Source organism: Ascaphus truei, chromosome 5 (assembly GCF_040206685.1).
Source record: "Ascaphus truei isolate aAscTru1 chromosome 5, aAscTru1.hap1, whole genome shotgun sequence".
Taxonomy (NCBI): Eukaryota; Metazoa; Chordata; class Amphibia; order Anura; family Ascaphidae; genus Ascaphus; species Ascaphus truei.
In genome coordinates, this window is record NC_134487.1 from 139,810,111 (window position 1) to 139,832,880 (window position 22,770).

A 22,770-nucleotide genomic window follows, 5' to 3' on the forward strand; every position below is an offset into this window, starting at 1 on the left:
GTTTTCTGGAGCAGATGTTGGATGGAGAGAAAGCTGAGCATTTGCTCTACTGGCACTTCCTTCTCTGGCCATAGGCAGGTGCAAGGAGGCGCAGCAGGAGTAAGCAAGAGAAATTGAACCAGGGCCTCTTCTGCAAACATACCAAAGTGGCAATCCCTTTTGTGATCATCGGAGGGAGGAAAAGATCAGCACGCAGAGTTAGTTAAAATGGCGAACTGCCATCAGAAAAGGATTAAGGAGCCTGCATTCCTCTCTTCAGCAAATCCTCTCATTCAGGATGAATACTATAGTGTGCTGTTTGCAATCAGTACCTGGGTTCAGTGTGTCAGTGCAGAATACAGTATCATTGAAAGTAGGTAAAAAAAGGAAATTATATAATTGAATTACGATAAGACAATTGCCTGACTGGTTCCTGAAAACAAATGAAGAGGCAGAGGCCCCAGCATGGGGTCGTAGGCTCCTTAAGGGCTGCGACGTCCTGATTGGCGAGAGCTGGGGGGGGTCGGCTAACCTCGCCTCCCCCTTCCCCTACGGAGTGGGAAGGCTGCTTGTCCCCTCCCATGCAGGGGGAGGGGGGAGAGGGTATAAAGAGTGGGGCCCCAGGGGAGAGAGACAGAGCTAACGGAATTCCCACCCACCCATCCCCAATGTTTTGCTATTATATTAAACTGTTGGATTGTTATATTAACATGATTTGTATCACACAGGAGCAGTTTGTCTCCTCGTCACAGCGGAGCTGCCGCGCCAGCCAAGCTCAGGAGACGGAGAAAGGGTGAGGACTTTAGGGTCCGTCCCTCAGCTGGAGCCCCTAGAACAGCTCGCCGGCTTTAGGGCCAGGCCGGCCTATGCCCAATCAATGCTGGTAAAAGGCTGGGCGCCAGCTTTAGGGCTGGGCCTAAGCTGACCCTAGGGGCGGGAGGGGGAGGGAAGCAGCCCAACATTGGCTGAATGAGGATCTCCCCCTCCCATCTTACAGTACTTTGGGCGGGGGGAGGGAGCGGGCCAATTGCTGGCTGCCTGGGCAAGGATCTCCCCCCCATTCACATGCTACGGGCGGAGGGAGGGAGCGCGGCCAATCGCTGGCCGCTGGGCAAAGATCTCCCCCCCATTTTGCATGGAGCATGCTTGACTGGCGGGCAGACTGTAGGATTTTAACAGCGGATGTTAAAATAAAGCTGTGACCTTTTCTTCCAACATTGTGTGGTCTCCATTATTTGGTTTAGCGTCACAAAGGAGGGGCGGCGCATAAAGCCTTTATTGCATACACAGACAAAACATATGCATGCAAACCAAAAAAAACTTATAATACTGTACATCTACACTAAATCACATACAAATACACCTACGCATTCATACCTGTACTTATGCTTAATTACACAAATTAGCAGATGGTCAGGATCCTTTGGGTGCACTGATCTGAAGCGGGGCGATCTCCCGCTGAAGATCAGTGCACCCGAAGGATCCTGACTATCTGCTGTAGCTCCCTGTATCTACTCCATCGCAACGGAGCATCAACCCGGCGAAGCCGGAAGTAAATAGGTGAGTGAACCAGCGCTCGCACGCGATCCAGAGGCTCCACTTCAGCGTGAGGGGATTCATCCAGGAGTACAGAGGCAGCGAAGACAGCAGAAAGAGAGAGAGACACATCCAACTGTGGTGTGAAATGCTGAATGCTGGATGACAGCACTTAAGTTTGAGTGGGAATTTTTGCTGTTTTGATTTTTAACAGTTTGAATAAACAACAAGCCACTGGCGCTGCCTGTGAGTGACAGTGTTAAGTCAGTGAGTGTTGCATCAGTCCAGCGGTGCGCAAACTGGGAGGCGCGACCCCCAGGGGGGTGCGAGACTGCCGGCGGGGGGCACGGGGTTTACAGGGGCCCCGCGCGCTTCCCGAAGGCACTTAAATCAAGTGCCGGGGGAGTTGCAGGGCCTCTGTAAACCTACTTACCTTGGCTTCGGCGGCTTCTTTCCTGCGTTGCTATGGCAATGTGACATCATGACGCTGGAGCGCAGGTAAGTGAGGGTTAGTGGGGGGCACAGGAAAAACGTTTGCGCCCCCCTGCATCAGTCCATGGCCATACCTAATTCTGCAGCTGCAAAGCTTAGCTATATTATATTTATATCAGATAGTCAGCCTCTCTGACCGGTTGTAATATTTACTTATCGTTAAGTATGTGTGCTAGGTAGCACTCCACAACCAAATCCGTATGGAAAGTAAATGATATGGTGCACGGGAACAAGGGGTAACCTCTACTGTTTTCCTCCACAAGATGTACTCTCCAGACCCTATGCCAGGGCTGATTTTGTGGCTGCTATTACATTCAATACATTGATCCTCTTGTTGACAGATTTTGTCTTTATTCCTTTATTGTGTGCTTGGGACCCCTGTATATATTATTTACTTATCGTCGTTACTGAATTTTTCCTTAAGAGTCATACTTCATCCTAACTCACTGCTACTATCCATGTTGAAGTGGATGGGTTAATGATTCACATAGATAACACTCAAACAAGAGTTTATTTCACAGGGTAAAAATAATTATTGAGAAGTGAGAACAAAATTAAAAAAAAAAAAAAAATACATGTGTGTCCTTGGTCCCTTCCTTCCTTCCTCCTGTGTGTTAGTGAGAGAGGTGAAACAGTAGTTATATCACATACAAATATTAAACAACTAAGCACTGGGCCAACCAAGATGTTACATAATGGTTGCTGGTAGTTGCTTGCAGTGCCAATTCCAACCTAGATATTATGGTGTGGCACAGCCTTACACAGCACGGCAGTTTCAAGCGGGCTTGTTTGGCCCCCAGTAGATGGTAAAAATAACATAGGATGCCATTTTCAATCTTTAGCTATGAGATAATGATGACGGTGGTGGTGGAGTGTTATCGGTGGGGACACATACAATAAGCCACTGGCAGTGCAAGTGAGTGACAGTGTTAAGTCAGTGAGTGTAGTGGACACTAGTTGATGGTAGTGGAAGTATCTTGCCATGGACATTGGCAAGTCAGTCAACTCAGTCAGCAGCAGCAGCAGCAGCAGCAGAAACAGCATCAGCAGCAGTGGGCTTGGTACACCAGTGGGCTGACTTCTAACTGCACCGTAGGGCTTTCGCAACGCGTTTCACACAGTGTTGTGCTTCATCTCCCGGTGCAGTTAGAAGTCAGCCCACTGGTGTACCAAGCCCCAGCTGTCCCACTAACAACCAGAGACACTTCGGCACGCCGGAGTGAGTTTCTCTGGGGAACCGGCGTTTGAGGCGGGCTACTATTCACGGGTCCTGCGAGTGCCGCAACCCGGAAGTAAGAACAACATGGTGCCGAGCCAGGCAGCCCCAGCGCGCGGGTCTACCTTGTAAGCCTCTGCACCATCTCTCTATGCCCAGGACACCACCAGGACTGTTTCCTCTGCACCTTTCTACTGGATGTACTTACCCTTATATGTAAGTTTTTACTGTTATTATTATTAACTTGTTTTAATTCAATCTTGACCCTCGGTGCGCTTTTGTGTTACATTCACAACTTGTTATTCAATTAATGTTGTTATACATTATACTACAGCTATTGGTACGGTTAGTAGTAGTTATATACACTTCTGTAATATTAACTAGTGGGGTGAGGTGGTGAACTGGTGTGTGTAGACACTGGGCGGTGTTATATTTATAATAGTAACAGACAGTTACTTAATAGTACTGTATTAATAAACTATCGAACTATAGTTACTAGTAAACTTTGGTATATCCACACAGGAAAAAAATCTCCTCCCATCTCAGACTCAGTCATATGAAATAAATGAAATATATAAAAGATATTTAAATAGTCCAATATCTCCTACAAACAGAACATCAATAGATCAGTCCAATGTCAAGGCAAAAATTTAACCAGGAGGTCAGGAAATAGAATATATATAATAAAAAGTAGCTGTACTCACACGGCCATGTGTGAGTCCCTTCACAACAATTGGTATCTTTCCAACATCCTCAGGGGAGCAGTCATTTATCACCTATAAAACAAATATGGCTTCTCTATGTAAGGAGCATGCAGCTGGCGAAGGGATTGGCCATACAAATGTGAAAAACAGACAGTGAATCCCTGCGCTTCTCCCTTTGTGATAGCAATAAATGGGGATAAATATATATATATATATATAAATAGTGTGAAAATCTATAAGATAAAGAAGACTTTTGGTTACATCTTTTGATCAAATAATGTCAAGCCTGCTAACTACGTCAAGGTAAGTCTCTATAGCAGGTCCCTATGCTAAATGCAAACTAATGTTATGTGAAAGGGTTAATATAACCAAGCATATGCTTATATAACATAGTGCAGTTAAAAACTGGTATACACCAGTACAGATACTCACATGTCTGCAAGTAAAGTGAATAGTAAAATACAGGGACCTTGCTAGGAGATTATATACCTAGAAGAAGGAGGGCTGGCCTCCCACAGACTGCTCAATAAGCTGTTGCAGGTGATAGGCCAAATATATTAATTACACCATATTAGTGTTGCCCTCTAGGAGCGTGCTGCTAAGGATTAAAATCGGCCCAACAGAAAATGTAAAACAAATATATAATCGCTGCGCTTCTCCATGTAAGGAGCATGCAGCTTGTTTCACATAACATTAGTTTGCATTTAGCGTAGGGACCTGCTATAGAGACTTACCTTGACGTGCTTAGCAGGCTTGGCATTATTTGATCAAAGGATGTAACCAAAAGTTTCCTTTATCTAATAGATTTTCATACCATATATATATATATATATATATATATATATATATATATATATATATATATATAAAGCAAGGGTGAAACACGTGTTGGGGCTCCTGTTTTTCACCGACTCCCCTGCGGATGGACCCCTTAATTGGAAGATCTTTACCCTTTGGACATTTTACTATCACAGTGTGGCATGGATGGTCTCATGGACTATGGTAACTGATGTGAACTGTTAACCATTGTTGATCCCGTACTATTAGTTTCTTTTTGGTACTGTGCCTGGTTTGCCTTGATTATACCAACTGCATTTACGGTGTATGTATATAACATATGTATTTGACATCAGCATGTATTAGGCAATTTGGTGCATGTGTTATCTATGCTTGCTGTGTGGTTTTATATGAATTAGGTTGTTAACCCCTTGTTTTACATATATTTTGTGCTTATAGGCTTTTTTCCCTTGCCTTGGGTATTAGGGGTCCATCAGTATCTTCATAGGGGATTTCCCCTGTCTGATACATATTCAATCACAGGAGGATGTCAGGGTTTGTATTAATATTTTTTGTATTTTATGTTTGATTATTTGTGCCGTTTAATAAATCATATTTTTCTTTGATAGTTGTTCTGAGTATACTTGACGCTCTTCTTTTTCTTTTCGTTGATATATATATATATATTTATTTATCCCCATTTATTGCTATCCTAAAGGGAGAAGCGTAGGGATGCACTGTCTATTTATCACCTATAGTCTGGGACGTTCAATGTCCCAAACCACGTTCCAAAAGGTATAGGGGGAGGTTAAAAAGATGAAAACTTTATTACAAATAACAAAGTAAGTGTTCACTTACATATAAGAACACACTCCAGCTCCGTCTGGTGGACTCCGGCACGGTGTCTTCCTGCTCTCGCATCTGACTGCAGGACCGCAACAGGAGCACAAGTGGCGGCTACGTGCTGTAGCATTGCATACTGAAGGCTTCCGTGTTGTTTGTAATAAAGTTTTCATCTTTTTAACCTCCCGTTTATACTATACTTTTTGGAATGTGGTTTGGCACATTGGATATGTAGACTATAGGTGATAAGTTACTGCTCCCCAGAGGATGGTGGAAAGATACCAATTGCTGTGAAGGGGCTCACACATGGCTGTGTGAGTACAGCTACTTTTTATTATACTATATATATTCTATTTTCTGACCCCCTGATTAAGTGTTTGCCTTGAGCTTTGGGCTCTTATACATTGACTGATCTATTGATGTTCTGTTTGTATGAGATATTGGACTATTTAAATATCTTTTATATATTTCATTTATTTCATATGTGCGCTCACCATCTCTACACTTCTAATATTATAACAAGGATTTACCAACATCCAGGTGCATACTGTATATCAAATGAAAAACAAGGAAAAGGTGGGCAAACCAATACAAGGTTTAAAATTGAAATTCTTATTAATATCATTATGTTCCAGTGTGTCTTATTCCAACATCCCCTTTTTTCTCTCTCTGTGCTTTCTTCTTTACAACATTCCCTTCTCTGGAACTGGCCACAAGATTTTCTAATGCAACCACTATTAAATTATTTTCACTTCCATGGGTAAATTCCTTAAAATGTTTTCCCATGGAATATTTTATTTCATTTTTTCTGATGCCCTTTTTATTTTCAGCTATTCTACCCTTCAATCGTCTGTTTGTCATACACATATCCCAAATTAGCAAAAAAACTTTGTCTTAACAACATTGTTACATTGTGGACAATGGCCACATTTTCTGCAGGCACAAAAATATTACAGAAAACCTATATTATTTGTTCATTGTCTGTACAAATTATTTTTAGTTTCTCTTTTTTCGTCTTTTCTTCTTTTTACTAAATAGAAAGTTTAGAGGAAGTGAGGTTATAAGTTTACAAAGGCAATTATATTGTGTTCAATTGCAGGGCAGTATTGCAGTATATACCAAAAGGGACAGCGCAGGCTCCATAGTGTAAATAGTAAAAGGTTTTATTTACACGAGCTAAAATCAGGTCACTCACAGCAATTTGGTAGAAAATGCGCATTGGACATAAGCACCAAGCCTCCTGTTGTTCGCCTGCCGGTGTGGGGCTCTGAATCTCGTAGCTGGAGTCGTGTAGTATTCTTCCTCTTCCACAGCAGGGTACCTCCGATAATGTGCGTCCACACAACGGGCCCCCGGCACAGTGGTACCGCACTCCTAGTTCCGCAGCTCTTTTCCGTAATAGCAGAGTAATGGTATGACAAGTTCCTGGCACAGCCAATCCCATTTTACCCTTACGTGTTTCGTCCGTAAAATCACTGCGACTTCTTCAGAGGAAAGGAATGAGGTGATACTCATGCCTTAAATAGTCCAAATTGATTGATTAATTGTTAATACAGTCACCACCCATAATGAGTGGGTAGGAGTGACTGCAAGTGAACGGGCTAAGGGATGGATAACTACACATACACAAAAAAAGTGTAATTAAAAAATGTATGACATAAAACAACTGGCACAACATGAAAAGAAATGCACTGAGGCAGGGGGGAACAAAGAACCAATGAAAATATATATAATATAGTAACAAATGCACATGAACTAATAATCTAACTAAGGACATGTCAAATAAAACATTAGTAAATATAGTAAAGTGAATGTTTATAATATGATGAACAATATTGGATACACCAAGAGACACATGAACTAATATAAACGTGTGGACACTGACAGATACATACAGTCATGGATTTTATACATGAATCTATATATTAAAATGGCTATAACATTTCTATAATTTATTAATACAATTGCTATACTTTATTAATATATATATATACTACTATTAATATAGATGAACTGAACAATAAGTTCTCATTAGGTAATGTGATGAGATTGTGAAAATAGATTAGCATAATACAGTAGGTGTAATATATCATGTGAATTAACTATATGTAACAAGAATATGTGCAAAATAATTTTAAAAATTTACTAGTGTAAGTGAATAAATGTGTAAAAATAGAAATAAGTGAATGATGCATGTAACTGTAAATAACAATTTACATCAAAATGTGTATGTAAATATGAGTGTAAATAACATATGTGTAATAGTGTGTGAAGAAGCAATGATGAATACCAATAAAATAAACATATAACATTGTGTTAATAATTACACGATAAAAAATAAAGAAATATATTTACACACATACAGTATATACACACATATACACACACACACACACACACACACACACACACATATATTGTATATTGGCTATACTTTATAAAGAGGATGGACAATATACATAATATCATATATTTGTTTAAGCAACTGTTTGTAAAATTTATTCATACATACAGTAAGTTTTGCCCTCAAAGTTTATGGATGTTGGATGTGTTTAACTTTCCAGCTACTTTGATTAAACATATTTTCAAAACTGCAAATACAAGAGACAGGTGACAGACACGGACATACATTATATACAATAGATGAATCGTTACGTAAACATTAAGAATGTATCTTCTGTTGACCACAAGTACATCTGGCAAAACATTTGTGGTATTCATGATTAATTTGAAGTCAGTGAGTCAGTTAGGACATATTCAAATTTATTGTCGGGTGTGTACGGAGGTAACAACATAGCTAATTGGTAATGATTTGTTGAGTTGAACTTTGGCTTTACTACCCTGAGGTAGGTGTAGGACAGAGTATAAGAGGCCCACAATAAGGAGAAGGGAGTATGAACAGGAGAAGTGGAATATTATGGATTCTGGTTTTGCAGCTAGCAAAGGAGACTGGGAAATGTCTGATATTTAAACGCAACAGAACTAGAAAGACAATGTGCATGGGGGTCGTTTATATAACAGTTCAACAGGTAGAGTGGAGGCGTGTCTATTCCTCATTTATTTAACGAAGCTCAACATGGGTGTACACACATTAAATAAGACCTGTATTGTGTTAGTGTCAAATTTAGAGTTAGATTAACGGCTGTTCTTAATTAAGGACCCCTTTTTAATTATGCACATATAGGGACCAGGTACTAAATTAGACTACACAATAAGATCCCAGCATTTGCAACATACATCTTCTGGAGCCATGGCTGTCATTGCTGATTTGTTAATGCACAGATGCTGTCAGGATTGGGGCTAAACTCTGTACCCCGGACGCGTTGTCATGGCTGAGGCGCGCAAGACTCAGTCCACGCGAATGTGCCACACTGCCGGGAGGTAGAACTCTGGAGGGACGGACTTCAAGCTCTGCTCCCATGACGCAAACTTGGGGACAGGTTCCCTGATGACGCGGGCGTCGCGTGCCGCACGCCGTGCTGTAAATAGTAATGATGAGGTCAATTTCAGCTGTTCTTTACCTGCCGCACAGTCCGTTACCTCCTATCAGCACACAGCTTATGTGTAATGACCTTCCTCTCTGCAGTCTTTCCATTGGCTCTCATTCCTTCATATTCTCAGTCTGCCCCTAGGCAATTGACTGAGCATAAGCTCCTGTTTATGTACAGTACCTGTGCTTGCTACTTTGTTCGTTGCTGTTGCTGTGCCTTGCCCTTTCGTTGTGACCTCCACTCATACCTGGACCTCTGCCTTCTCGAACCCCTGGTCCACGGCTTGCTTCTGGATTCCCACTCTCTCCTTAACCTCGGCTATGGATTACGACTACTCTCCACTCTCCAACCCCTGACTACAGCAAGTACCTTGATCTACCCGAACTCTCCTACCCTGACCTGGCTACACGACCCTCACTCTGCAATCCAGACCTGGTTTCACAGATGTAGGTCGGTGGTTATCTACATCCCCACCTCAGCCTTGCGGTCTTGTCCTGTTTGTGGTGAGCACCTGTTACAGACGCTACCATCCTATTATTGAGAATAGACCAAGACCCTAAAGACCCTGAAGACCATGACTATAGGGCTAAAAATCATTTTGGCATGCCCGATGAGGAGTTACTCCAGAGGTAGAGCATCATGAACATTTTGGAACATATTCTGGCTGATCTAGAATTTTAAAATACACATTAAAACAGCTATCTCTCCAATGACCAAACTACTGGCAGTGCTGCATTTTTGTGTTACTAGACAATGTCAGGGCAGAGTAGCTGTTTTGAGAGCATTTACCAACCTGTATTTTTTGAGTAGGCATTATGGGCATTAGTTATTGAGGGCATTGCTCTCTAGAATTTAAACATTCATCAAATTCCCTCAGTACCAGTGTATCCTTTAAGCAACAGAAAGAATGAAGTGATCCTGTTTTCAATTATACTCCTGCCTTGGTGTGAGATGTACCTGGGGGAGTGGAAGTAAGTTCTCCTGCAGGGATTGTCTCCACATCCATGGAGCCTGCAGCAGATGGAGACACTGTACCAGCAGAGATAAAGATCAGTGATGTACCCCAGAAACCTGTCCTGTTCTCCCCAACAACACCGACGAAGACTCAGATCTACTGGGAGCATGCAGGTATGCACCACCATATACCATGTAATGGCAGCATCTCCCAGAGAGTGGGGGAAACACTGTTACACTTATCAGCACCAATTTGGTTGCTAAATACGCTGGCTGCACCCATCACATATGATTGTGACAGATGTAAATATTACACATAGCCAATGGTGCTATTCCAAGACGTCATTGTCATATTTTAAAACCAGCTATTGAAGACTCTGTGGCAACTAAATCTAAATTGGCTCCTTACTCCAGAAATAGCTTTAACACAGTGCTAGCAGTGTAACACCACTATTATTGTTATAAGTACACCTACACTCTAAATCAGGCCCATAATGTTCCCATAATTGCTAAAAGACAAACCTTTGATCAGGAGGATAAAGTATAGAATATAGTAAATTCAAGATCAATACAATTTCTGCACTGTGGATATTCTGAACACATGATACATAAAGCTTGGCCCCCTGCAGACACACTTACCAGAACTCCCTCCTACTGTCTCTGTACGTTCTCCCTACCTACCAATTAGACTGTAAGCTCCTCGGGGCAGGGACTCCTCTTCCTTAATGTTACTTTTATGTCGAAAGCGCTTATTCCCATGATCTGTATTGTATCTGTATATTATCTGTTATTTATTTGAGTACTCCATGTATTACTACTGTGAAGCGCTATGTACATTAATGGCGCTATATAAATAAAGACATACAATACAATACATATAAATGGAAATATTTTCAGACAGAGACCTTGCTCTGGACAGGTTACAAACTAAGAACTTGGGTAACTGAATGCATGTGGCCTTTGCCCTGATTCCTCTTCACACTCAGTAGAAGTTTGAGCTAGCTGGGAATGTGTGTTAATCAATTTCTCCCCCCAGAGCTCACTCCTCCTCGCCTTTTTAACTTGGGAGGTCTTTCACTCTGCTGCAAGAACAGGACTTACTATGGTTCTTTCCCCTCATACAGAGGTAAAAGGAAGGGTTCACAGTGTAGTGTAGGACCTGCATTTTTGGTTATACCTTGACGTTTTGTATGCAGGCTTACGACGCTTTGGCCAAAGGGTTAAACTAAATAACCAAGTTATTATTATTATTATTGAAGTATTTAAACTCTATACTATTTACCATATATGTTTTGTCAATTGGACGGGGCATTGGGCACCCCTGTCTTTTGTTGTATCCTCTTCACACTCCTAAGACATGCTCAGAGCACTTAATACCAACATATATAGCACACACACCTATGCACCTATGTATCCAATTCAGTTTACACCAGACAGTACAGTGGGGTGGTAATTTAACTTGTACTGTAGATTAAAACAGTAATCTTGATAGACACTGCTACAGAAATCCACGTATACACATAAGACAAAGACAGAACTAATATATTTCTAAATGTTTATTTCTAACTGCTACAGTAATCCATGTATACACATAAGACAAAGACAGAACTAATATAATTCTAAATGTTTATTATTTTCAGGCACAAGATTCTATATACAGTATTTATTCAAATACCACCACACTCAGTAGAAAAAAAAGTCAACAAATATCCAATAACATAAAGTAATGGAAAAAGCATGTTACCTATTACATACGGTTATGTAGATATATGATTGTATATATCTATGAGTGTGTTTGTGTAGTTCCAAGGAATGATCTTATATTCATTTTGATTTGTCTTGCTGTGTTTCAAAAAAATTGCAAATAATTTAATATGAGAGAGAGCTTTTCCCAGCCTGGGGGGGTAATGACAGAAACCACCATAGGGGACTACACAAGCCTCAACCTTGGCTTCTTTCCACATACTCCTTTTGAAGACTTTTCTTACCAGACACCAATCCATTGTTATGCTCTTCTAAAGGGACTTATAAGCATTTGGAGTAAACAACATACATTTTAACCCCGTCCACACATTTTCTTGATTCGCTATTAGTACTATATGTATATGTACAACAATGTCAATATTTGGCTTTCATAAGCTTTGTAGACTACTGTGCCATTGACCGTTCTGGATTGATAGGTGATGATATAAAAAAAAAAACAGACCGGTTTGCATCCCAAGATTTTAGAGTTACTTGGAGATACTGTACTCTTGCTAAACGTTTGAAGAAAACACATACTGCAGCATTGTAGTGAAGTAGTTTGTCTATAATATGGTAAATATACTTACACAACACAATACTGTACATATAGTCTGACTCCAGTGTGCATAACACGGCCTGAGAAAGTTTACAATAGCACAATCTTCTCTCTTGCTCTACTCATAAAGGGGCAGGTCCACAGAGCTCCGTTAATGATTTAACGAGACGTTAACTTCAGTTAACGTTTCAATAGGTGCTAACGGAGATCTTTAAAGCTCAGTAACGATGCATTAAGTGTAGTTTTCAGCCGTAATGAGCCCTTGCGTCCACAGAGCTCTGTTATAGTTAACCCAGGGATTTAACGTTACGTTAGTTAGCTCATACTGTAGCTAACGGTGGCATTACTCACATTCAGACACTGAAATAAGTGTTAGACCTCCATCCCCTGCATCTTTCTTCCATTAAATCCATTGCAGAATGTCACACAACTGAAAAAGAGTTGAAGGCCTTGTCCTTAGCCATCTCTACCCAGAGGATGTTTTCTCCAACCTCGTTAATAGAAGAATTAAAGCCAAACTGGAGAACTTATAAAATCAACAAAAACCAGCAATCTTATCTCACTTTATAATATACTTGTTTTTCACTCATTGTCCCTGGTGACCCATAGCTTATCCATATGACACAGCAAAATCTTAGCTTGTGTATTATTCTGCTCTACTATTGTGATATATATTGAAGCATACTGTATATAAACATAATCAAGATTTATGTCGAAACAAAGGAAAACACAGTTGCATAATTTCAGTCACAGAGAAATTGGTTACATGCAGCTTTCCAACAATATATGGTAATGTGTACCTACCAGTGAGGATAGAAAATATGCTCTGCATGGTACTGCGTGCTATTTTAAACCTCTTTATGGAGATTGGAATAGAGGAAACCCTGAGACTCTGAGATTACCTTGGAGACACTAGCAGCAGCAGCGTACAGCACTGCATGCCCACGCCAGGAATCTGTCTCTGTTAAGCTTGTGAGAAGCGCTGCCTACAGAGAATACGTTCTATACTTTATTAATACAGTCTGGCTTCTCTCACCAGTGATATATAATAGAGCTACAGTACAACAAAGTAATGGGATTGCATGATATGGCGTCAATGAAACAGAACTATGCCCAGCAACTCCAGATTGAAGCAGTTTCCCAAACAAAGTCAGCACTACTTCTTTAAAAGTCTGTCAAGGCTGCCAAGCCTCAGCTGAGCCTAACTCTGCTTAACCCTTAGGGTTTATATAATGGTACAATAAAAATACCCCTATTCAACAGATACAAATATAAATGTTCTCCAGCACTCAAAGAAAGCAAATACACTAAATGTAGTGAATCAAAAGTGAATTAAGAATATGTCGAATCAGCCCGAAACAGCTTGAAAAAGGGCTGATTGAGGGCCTGCAAAAAGTGAGACGACTTCCACAATATGCCTACTCTGCAACATGCTTCAAAGACATGGATGCTTTATCCCCTGATACTGCATCACATAATTGTAACTGTATAGCGTATTTTCAGCCATCTGGATAAGTGTGATATACAGTATATGTGTACATCTTTTGTCATCTTTTGCTGTGATTATTTTGCTTGTTTTTCTGTTTTGCCAAAAAACAAAAAAGGGTCAAACTGCACACCAGTCTTAAAATAAAATTAAAAATGTATTGAAAAATCAACGTGGCGGTATAAACATATACCTTCATCAGCACTTAAACTCAAAAGACTAGTATAAACATTTATAGGACTCTGTGGGGCTTATGCAGAGAGGTACTTACAGGAAAGGGTTAAATCCGCCACAGGATTGGCAATTAATTTTTTCCTATGCAGGGTACTCCGGTAGCGCATGAAAATGCGAATTAGGTGAGTTTCACTTGGCGTGAAACTCGCCATTTAGTGGCGCGCTGTATTTGCCCACAATACAGCCAACTTTTGTTGGCGGGCAAAATTTCCCCTGAACGCGCCATTTAGTAGCTCCGATTGGCGCGTACATGCGCATTGGAGCTACTGGAATCGTGCGTGTTTCAGCATTGGCGAAATCACGCTTCTCGCCACGTCTGGCGAATTTGAATTGGCCCGCAATGTTGTCGCCAGGACAAGCTTTTCGCCTGCGTATTTTCGCCAAAAGATGGCGCTATTTCCATTCTCTATCCTCTCTGCATAAGCCTGTGTAAGTGATGTGTGCAGAGGTACGCAATGGAGTCTGGTTTTAAGGTGAAATTAAATAAGGCTTTATTGCGCCTGTTGCTTTAAACACAGCAAACATGTGAAAATCCACAAACAAAATCTGCTCCACGTTGGAGTATATTTACACTTATAGTCCAGCGATTCACCAGCCCAAATCATAGCGACATTTATATATATATAGACAGACATAGATAATCAGTCTTATAAGAAAAGTCTTATCTGTCTCATAGTCGTAGGGGGAAGGCTTCTCTCTTTCCGGGGTTGATGCCTTTTCCTCAGGTTATCTCAGCATTCTGGTGTAGAAGTCTTGTGAGCTCCAGACATCTGTGATCCCTCTGTCAGTCTCATCTGTGAGACTCAGGAACCTCTGCTCTGTCTGTTTCCTTGGTCAGCCCAGTTGTGGAGTAAGGAATCTCTCTTCCTGTCTCAAAGGCAGGATTTTCTAACCAACCTCTAATCAGCCAGGTGGTGTTGGTTAATTGACTACCAGCAGTTAACCACCACACTGCTGGATTAGAGGCACCTTTTTGAACAGGGACAAATCCCCAGTTACAGACTCCCTAAACACAAAACACCTGCCTAAATACTCCCGCCTCCAAGGCGCATATACGGTATGACATCATAGCAAAGCTCACTGCTATGAACCGTCATAAAACAATGTATAACACAAATTGTAACAAAATGTAAACAAAACCTTATACAGCAAAAAATTATAAAAAATTAATGAAACATTTTATCCTACATATAACTCATAATAAGTACAAAACCTGTTGATTATTGGGGTGCACTAGTAATACTTGATTATGCCATGTACTGTATAGAGATGGGATTCAGTTATTATTGAATGACCGATTATTATCAACTATTAGCAAATGATCCATCTGTGAAATACATGACGATCTTTGATGAACAGATTGCACAGAGGTTATCGAACACTTGCTGTCAGCAGAGGTAGTAGAATATCTGAGGGCAAAACATCCTAGAAGGCCCATTATTTATGAGCTAACCAAGGCCCATAAAAGTAGTTCTATCCCACCATTCAGACAAATTATATCTGCTACTAAATCTTTACTTCAATCAATTGCTCAATTCATAGATGTTTTTATGCAACTCATTGTGGTTAAGCTTCCTTTCAATTTACGTCATACCTCCCATTTTATAGAGAAATTACGGACATTCGATAAATTAAACAACGACATGTTTTAGTTACAACGAATATTTCCTCACTAAGCACTAATATTACTAATGTTGCTAGGTTAAAGCAGTATGATTGACCAACCATCATAGCGGTAACCTGCCTTCTTAATATCTGCTATCTCGGCTTTCATACGTTTTTGGAGAAAAATAATTTCAGATTTGAAACACAGTATTTTTGCAAGTCCAGGAGACCGCTAAGGGAAGCTCTGTCACACAGAGATCAATAGGAGTTATGGGGATTTGTTTCTTGTATAAACAAAATTGATGAGAAAATTGTATTTAATCCAGAGATTATTGATTTCTTGGATGTAACTATTAGTAAGGTAGAGGGTAGAGGATAATGTTTGTATAAGTTTTATACAAGAAATCAACAGGTCACAACACAGCATTAAAGGCTGATAGTTTCCCCCATCAAGATTTTCCAGAAGTGTTGCCCATTTCACAATATCTTATAGAGATCCATATTTGTAGCGATCACCTGGATAGAGAAAATCAGATTATGGTGAGGACCAACAGATTTATGAGTTGGTGATATACCACAAAGATGCTAGAGTACTTCAGGCTGCTAGAACAGAAAAACACAGGAGCTATGAGTATAGGATAGGATTCCCTTTCTTCAGAAATTTTCTAATATTTTGATGAGTATACTGTAGCAAGAAATGACAATAAAAATGGGCATATATTGCAAAAAGATAATGAGATCACTAGGAACATAGCAGCAGGACCTTCAGCCGCGGCCCCTTTTATTCTCCAACATCTCCGAATTTTTTCGGGGATTTTTTCCGAATGCCACGCACTTCACTGCACTTCACCGCGTTCATGCCGCATTCACGTTCATGCATTCAATATTACGAGCGCTACAAAACCGGAACATATTCCGGGAAAAAAAAATACTGCATCTGCCCGCGGTTATCAGAGTTGCGCCGATACGGCAGCATTAGGATAAAGTCAGCCGCAGCTGTATGATGGTTTACAAAAGAAACCAGAATTTGAGGTATGTACTTGATTGTGCAGATCGGTGTGGTACGTTTAAGGCTGGAATCAATCCCTTTTCTGATAAGGTGGGATGTTATCAATGCAGAAACTGTGGTGTGTGCCATGCAATGTTCTTGGGAACATTTTTTTGTCCCCCTTATGCGGGTGACAAGTTAAAATCAGCCATCATGTCAACTGCTTGAATAACTATTACATATATCTTTTAATATGCCATTGTAGTAAAGTTTCTGTGGGTAAAATAACTAGGTCATTTAAATTATGCTAGGCATATTTATTTATGCTAGAGGCACATTTTATTATAGAGAACCAATCCGTATGTTCCCTTAAGGCAGGTACAACTTCTATGGTGTGGTTGCTATAGAGGTTGCTTATTATTGCAGAGCGAAGCCTATTGGATACATAGGCTGGGCACGCTGGTGCCTAATGGTACGGTATGAACACCCTTAATAATAATTGTTTTTTTGGAGCCCAGGAAGTGATATATCTGCCACTTTTATATGTAATTTTGGGGTTGACTCAGCATTGAGAACTTTAATTAGCATGAATGTTTGCCTTTAGACAGACATCGCATATGCTTTCAGTGATTCGTACCATTTATGGGGACATCGCAGAGTAGTGATGTGGAGGGATGGACGGAACTGTCATAATCCATTTCCCGAAATTTCTAAAATCCATCCCGCAGTGTAAAATCTGTTGACGGATCATTCCAGTTTCAATCCGTGCGGATTAATCCCAAACTGTAACTGGATACAATCCAGCCAGATTTTTAAGAATCCGATCCGTGGATTCCAGAATCCATTTCTGGATTGTTAAAAATCCACACACGGATTCAATCTGAGTGCAGATTTTTAACAATCCAACCACAGATTATTACCCCCATGTGGATTGTCGGTGATAGAAAAAAAAAATGCGGTTCGCCCTTTTTAAGATTAATCCATGGAAATCGGTGGACCAAAAAATCTGAGGCGGATCCAAATCCGCCAAAAAAATTCACCCATCTCTAGTGTTGTGGTAGCATACGAGCAGTTGCTATTGCGTTAAGTAGTTACCCAATAGGAGATGTGCGCAGAGGGTAAAACACCGGAGACGTTTTAGGAAAAATAAACGTAGGCTTTATTAACTAGCAGCTTTAAATGGAAACAAAATTAGAGCAGAAACTAATAACTAGGTCTAACCCCCTGTAGTGCACTGACTAACATTCGGCAGTCCCTATCTGAGGGCAGGAAGGCCTTCTTACAACCTTTTGACACAAGTACAAAGAGAGATATCTGTAGATAGGGTGCTCTCCACGTCACTCCAGGGTCTGTAGTGGTGTCTGTAGGGGTTCTCTCTGGGGGGTTCCAGGGACCAGTGTTCCTTGAAACAGAGAGTATATCTTCCCCTGGGATTTCTCTAGCAGCACAGACTCTCCCTGTGCTAGAGATGCCATGCCGTTTGTGCAGCAGGCTTGTAAGCAGGCTTGATGAGCCAGGTGGATACTGGTCAATTAACTCCTGCTGAAATTAGCCAACTCCCTGCTGGACTCATCAGCTGAAGACAGGCTTTATTTTGGAAGCCTTTTAGACAGGGGAAATACCCCTTGACACTGTTTGCAATGCTATCCTGGAATTGTTGTTTACTGCTCTGTACTAGGTTGCTTTTTTGCGCTGCTGGCAAACTAAAATCTATATTAATTTATTGTGCTAGTTTAGGGTTGTCCTTGGCTTATTGCATTGCACATGTGACACAGAGATGCACAATGTCCCATTCCCTACACACAAAGACTGCAACAATGTTGAGTGTTTTTTCTGAGAAAATCTTTTTTTAGAGTCCATGTTTATAGTTCTGTTTCCTTCTGTAAAGTGGTTTAGTAAGTTTTATTTCGTTTATTCTGATGTGCTTATGAAACCGTAATGGATAATTCAATATAAAGAGAAAACAGTCTCAATATAACTTTTGTATATATGCTTCAGCTGTGCAGGGGTTAATAGGGTTGAGCTTTAGTTTAGATCACACAAATCATTGCTTGACAGCAAAGATCTCATATGAGTGTGTAGGAAAGGGTATATACTGACAGGTTCATTGCATTTTTACTTTGTACTACAAACTTTAATGTAAGGTCCTTATGACAGGGCTTTTACCCAGTTTAAAAAGGCAGCACACGTAGAGCCTGTCTTTAGCTGATGAGTCCAGCAGGGAGATGGTTAATTGCAGCTGGAGTAGCTTTAAATGTGTGCTGCACGAGTCGCATTGGGCTCTTGAACACAGAGGGACTGTGTTGTCAGAAGAGATTCCAGGGAACCAGACCCTCTATTCCAGGACACAGCGCATCCTGGGACCCACCAGAGGGTGGACCTCATACGGACACCATTCTAGACCTGGAGACTGAGCCCCCTGCTTACAGGCACCACGTTGGGCTTTGGGGTCAGAGGTTGGCAAGAGGCCTATCCTGCCAACCCTGCAGATAGGGACTAGGAAGTGAGTTAGCTCTTACAAAGGGATAGGCTGGTTGTTTATTTGTGTGCTTCCTTAATGATGTATTGTTTGAAGCTACGGGCTGAATAAAAGTCATGGGTTACTTTCCCGAAACATGTCTCCCTGGTTGTACCTCTGCACTCTTCTCTTAGGCCCGGGCCATAGAGGGGTGGGGAGAGCGGAGGCGCGGTAACACTGAGGCTCGCCTGCTTCAGTCAGCGTGATTGCACGGGCTTGCAGGCGAGCCAGCGTGCGCGAAGGGAGCCGGGGGGGAGGTGGTTGGAGGCGGGGCAGTGATGTTGCTGGGCCAATCGCCCGCGACGCACTGACGTCAATGTCACGGTGCCGACGTCACGGCGCCGTGACGTTGACGCTGCTGTGATTGGAGGTTTTCAGCCGACAGCACGCTGAAAAACAGCTTGGCGCTCGGCTGAAACCGCCACCTCGTCAGCACGCCTGCGGACGCTCGCGTGAGCCCCCTCTCAAGGCATCCTCATTGAGGATGCAGGGGCTCAGCGCGGAGCGTCCGCACGCCTCAGCACGGCCTGTCCGTCTATGGACTCGGCCTTACAGTCATGCAGGAGAAATGTTGCTAGTATTTGAACACACTGTTTCAGTTAGTATAAAACATTTATTGAGTTATCAGTATGGCTTGCCTTAACCGGTCCTGTTCTTTTGTCATTATGTTAATAATATGCAGTTTTGTACTTATTATGAGTTATATAGTATGCAGAATAAAAGATGTTGTGCATTTTTTATCTTGCTGTTTTGTTTAAACGTTTATGCTACAATTTATGTTATGCATTATTTTGTGAAGGTTTTCTGAGATTCATTGCAGTGAGCTTTGCTGTGACATAATATATGTACCTTGAGGGTGGGGCTTGGGTGTTTAGGCAGGTGTTTTGGGTTTAGGGAGTCCTATACATATTTGCACTGATCTTGTGAGATTAAGGGCCTCATGCAGTAAGCGTTGATAAGGGAATTATCGCCATTTTATAGGCAAAATTGGGTTTGAGATTCAGTAAGCGCCGATAAGGCTTGATTTCGCCAGGTTTCGGAGCCGATTATTTTGTTATGGCCATTCGCCTGCCGATAAGCCTGTTTTCGCCACTGATCGCCACTTTTTTAAATCGGCTGGATTCAACAAAAAAAAACAGCTTATCGGGCCTGATCGGCACTACGAAATTGAGATGTTATGGCCAATTTCTCCCGCCAACTAAAGTTGGCAGTTTGGACGGGAGAACGATCGCTAAGGCTGCCGCAACGGCACTTAGAAAAAAAAAACTTCTGTAAATCAATGGAGTCAATGGAGCGGGGACGTATAACAGTATAGTACTGTTTACTTTTCATTGCTCACAATACAAACGTCATTTGCATTACAGTGTGGGGGCATTCCCTGCATTGTGTCACAGCTGACGTGTATTATTTGCATAACATTATACTTTTACATGTTTTCAGCATTTGCGGGTCACATTACTCATCATGTGATGATGTGGCAAGGGAAAATACTATACTCAACTCTTAAAGGAGAACCTCACATCATATCACACATTTTATTGAACTGAGCGACAATTATTTACATGATGTTACACATGTCACACATGTCACACATACACAGTATATTCATGTTCCTTTACATTACACAATGCTTGTAATGTTTCACGCATCTTTAAACGTACATGTACATCTAAATTCTCATGTTTACATCTACGTTTGGTCCTCCCTATTTTCATGACGTCACTTATTGGACGATCAATCACATTGCATGTTTACATTGTAACCGTTGCATTACAAGCACTTCAACCTAACTTATACACACATGTACAGTAATTCATCATTGGGATACCTTGTAAACTCATTCTCTAGCAACTATCCTCCTTACAGAAATGCATGCATATGCACACGACTATTCATTGTTGTCAACATGTCACAATAACATGGCTAATTACACATGTTACACAAAACTTTTCCCACGTCAATCTCAGCCTTTTTGTCTAATTACATGACTGACTGTTGCGTTCAGAAGTTTTACATGCATTGCACATGCAACTATTTATTTGCAAGCAATGTTTCTACAAAGCTTCACGTCACATCATTGGCAAATATCATCATTCCCTGCAGAATACACACAACAAATACTTATAACAAGAACTGCACACAGCTTGCCACAGAAGTACTTTATTATGTTAATGTAACACCTTGCATTTTACTAAGTCACCTGACATCATCACATACCTATTTAAAGGACGCCCATTACCTGCTCATTCACAGCTACTCATTTCAAAATGTTGAGATTGTTTAGGAGACGGAGGAACATTCTTTTCTATGACATGCTTGATGATGAAGAGAATCATATAGGGCAAGGGAGGGACACACCGAGGGACAGTGACAGGGACAGTCACGCGGATACGACAGGGACAGGCCGAGGGACAGGTAGAGGGACAGGAGATCAGAGGAGAAGACAGAGGAGACAAGTTGTGCCTCGTCCGCGTCTGTACAGGGAGAGAACCCTGTTAGATGGGATGAGTGAGGAGGAGATTGAAAGTCGCTATCGTTTGAGTTCAGCAGCAATCTTAGCTCTTTATCAGGAGAGGGGAGATTTAGATTTTTTCACAGCCAGAGATCGTGCAGTCCCTGGGCTTGTTAAAATGCTGTGCTCATTACATTATCTTGCTTCCGCGTCATACCAGACAACTGTGGGCATAGTGGGCGGGGTCTCGCAATCTACATTCTCGCGGGCCTTGACCCAGTTTCTCTATGCACTCAATAGACGCGCTAGGAATTATATTCATTTTCCTACAGAGGCGACAGAGTGGCTGGAAGTCAGGACTGGCTTTTATAATATAGCAGGGATACCATGTGTGCTGGGTGCAATCGATTGCACACATGTTGCTTTGATTGCACCTAGTCAGAGTGAGCATGTGTACCGCAATCGTAAGCACTACCATTCACTCAATGTACAGGTGGTATGTGATGCGACGATGAGGATAATGCATGTGGTACCCAAATTCCCTGGTTCCAGTCACGATTCCTCCATCCTGAGGAACTCTTCAGTCTTCCATGCGTTCGAAGAGGGACATTTTGAACATGGTTGGCTGCTGGGTGAGTACACATTTACATGTTATAACACAAAACACATTTTTATTTAGGAATGTTGGCATTGTACAATTTGATCACTAATGTCAGCTTATGTGTGCTCCATTCATTATAGGTGACTCAGGATACGGAATTAGGCCGTGGCTCTTGACTCAGGTGCTAAACCCTCAAACTGAAGCAGAGGACAGGTACAATGCAGCCCATATATCTACAAGATCTGTTATAGAGAGGACATTTGGCCTACTCAAGACCAGATTTAGGTGTCTGGACAGAACTGGTGGGGCTCTTCTATACAAGCCTCAAAAAGTGTCTGATATTATCCTTGCCTGTTGCATTTTGCACAATGTTGCACTGAGGCACAATGTACAGTCAGACCTAGCTGAGCCTGTGGTAGACGAGCATCCCACCCATGTAGCTGCTGAAAATGAACAAACAGCCAGTGGTGGCCAGACACGCCAGAATCTCATCAATTCATTTTTTTCTTGTAAGTAAAAACATATATGTGCCAAGTTCTACTTTTATACTTACATTATGTTATCTTAACAATAATGTTTTTTTATATACCCTTCT

General features: G+C 41.3%; 1 protein-coding gene across 1 annotated transcript in view; it reads right to left on the bottom strand.

Annotated features, from left to right (window-relative positions):
• Positions 1–6,382: 6,382 nt before the first annotated feature.
• The window catches only part of LOC142494677 (uncharacterized), a 53,621-nt gene continuing 37,233 nt past the window's right edge, over positions 6,383–22,770 (bottom strand). Inside the window, exon 5 of the mRNA XM_075599110.1 lies at positions 6,383–6,480. Coding sequence (XP_075455225.1) covers positions 6,383–6,480 — 98 coding nt within the window. The remainder of the gene's footprint in view (positions 6,481–22,770) is intronic.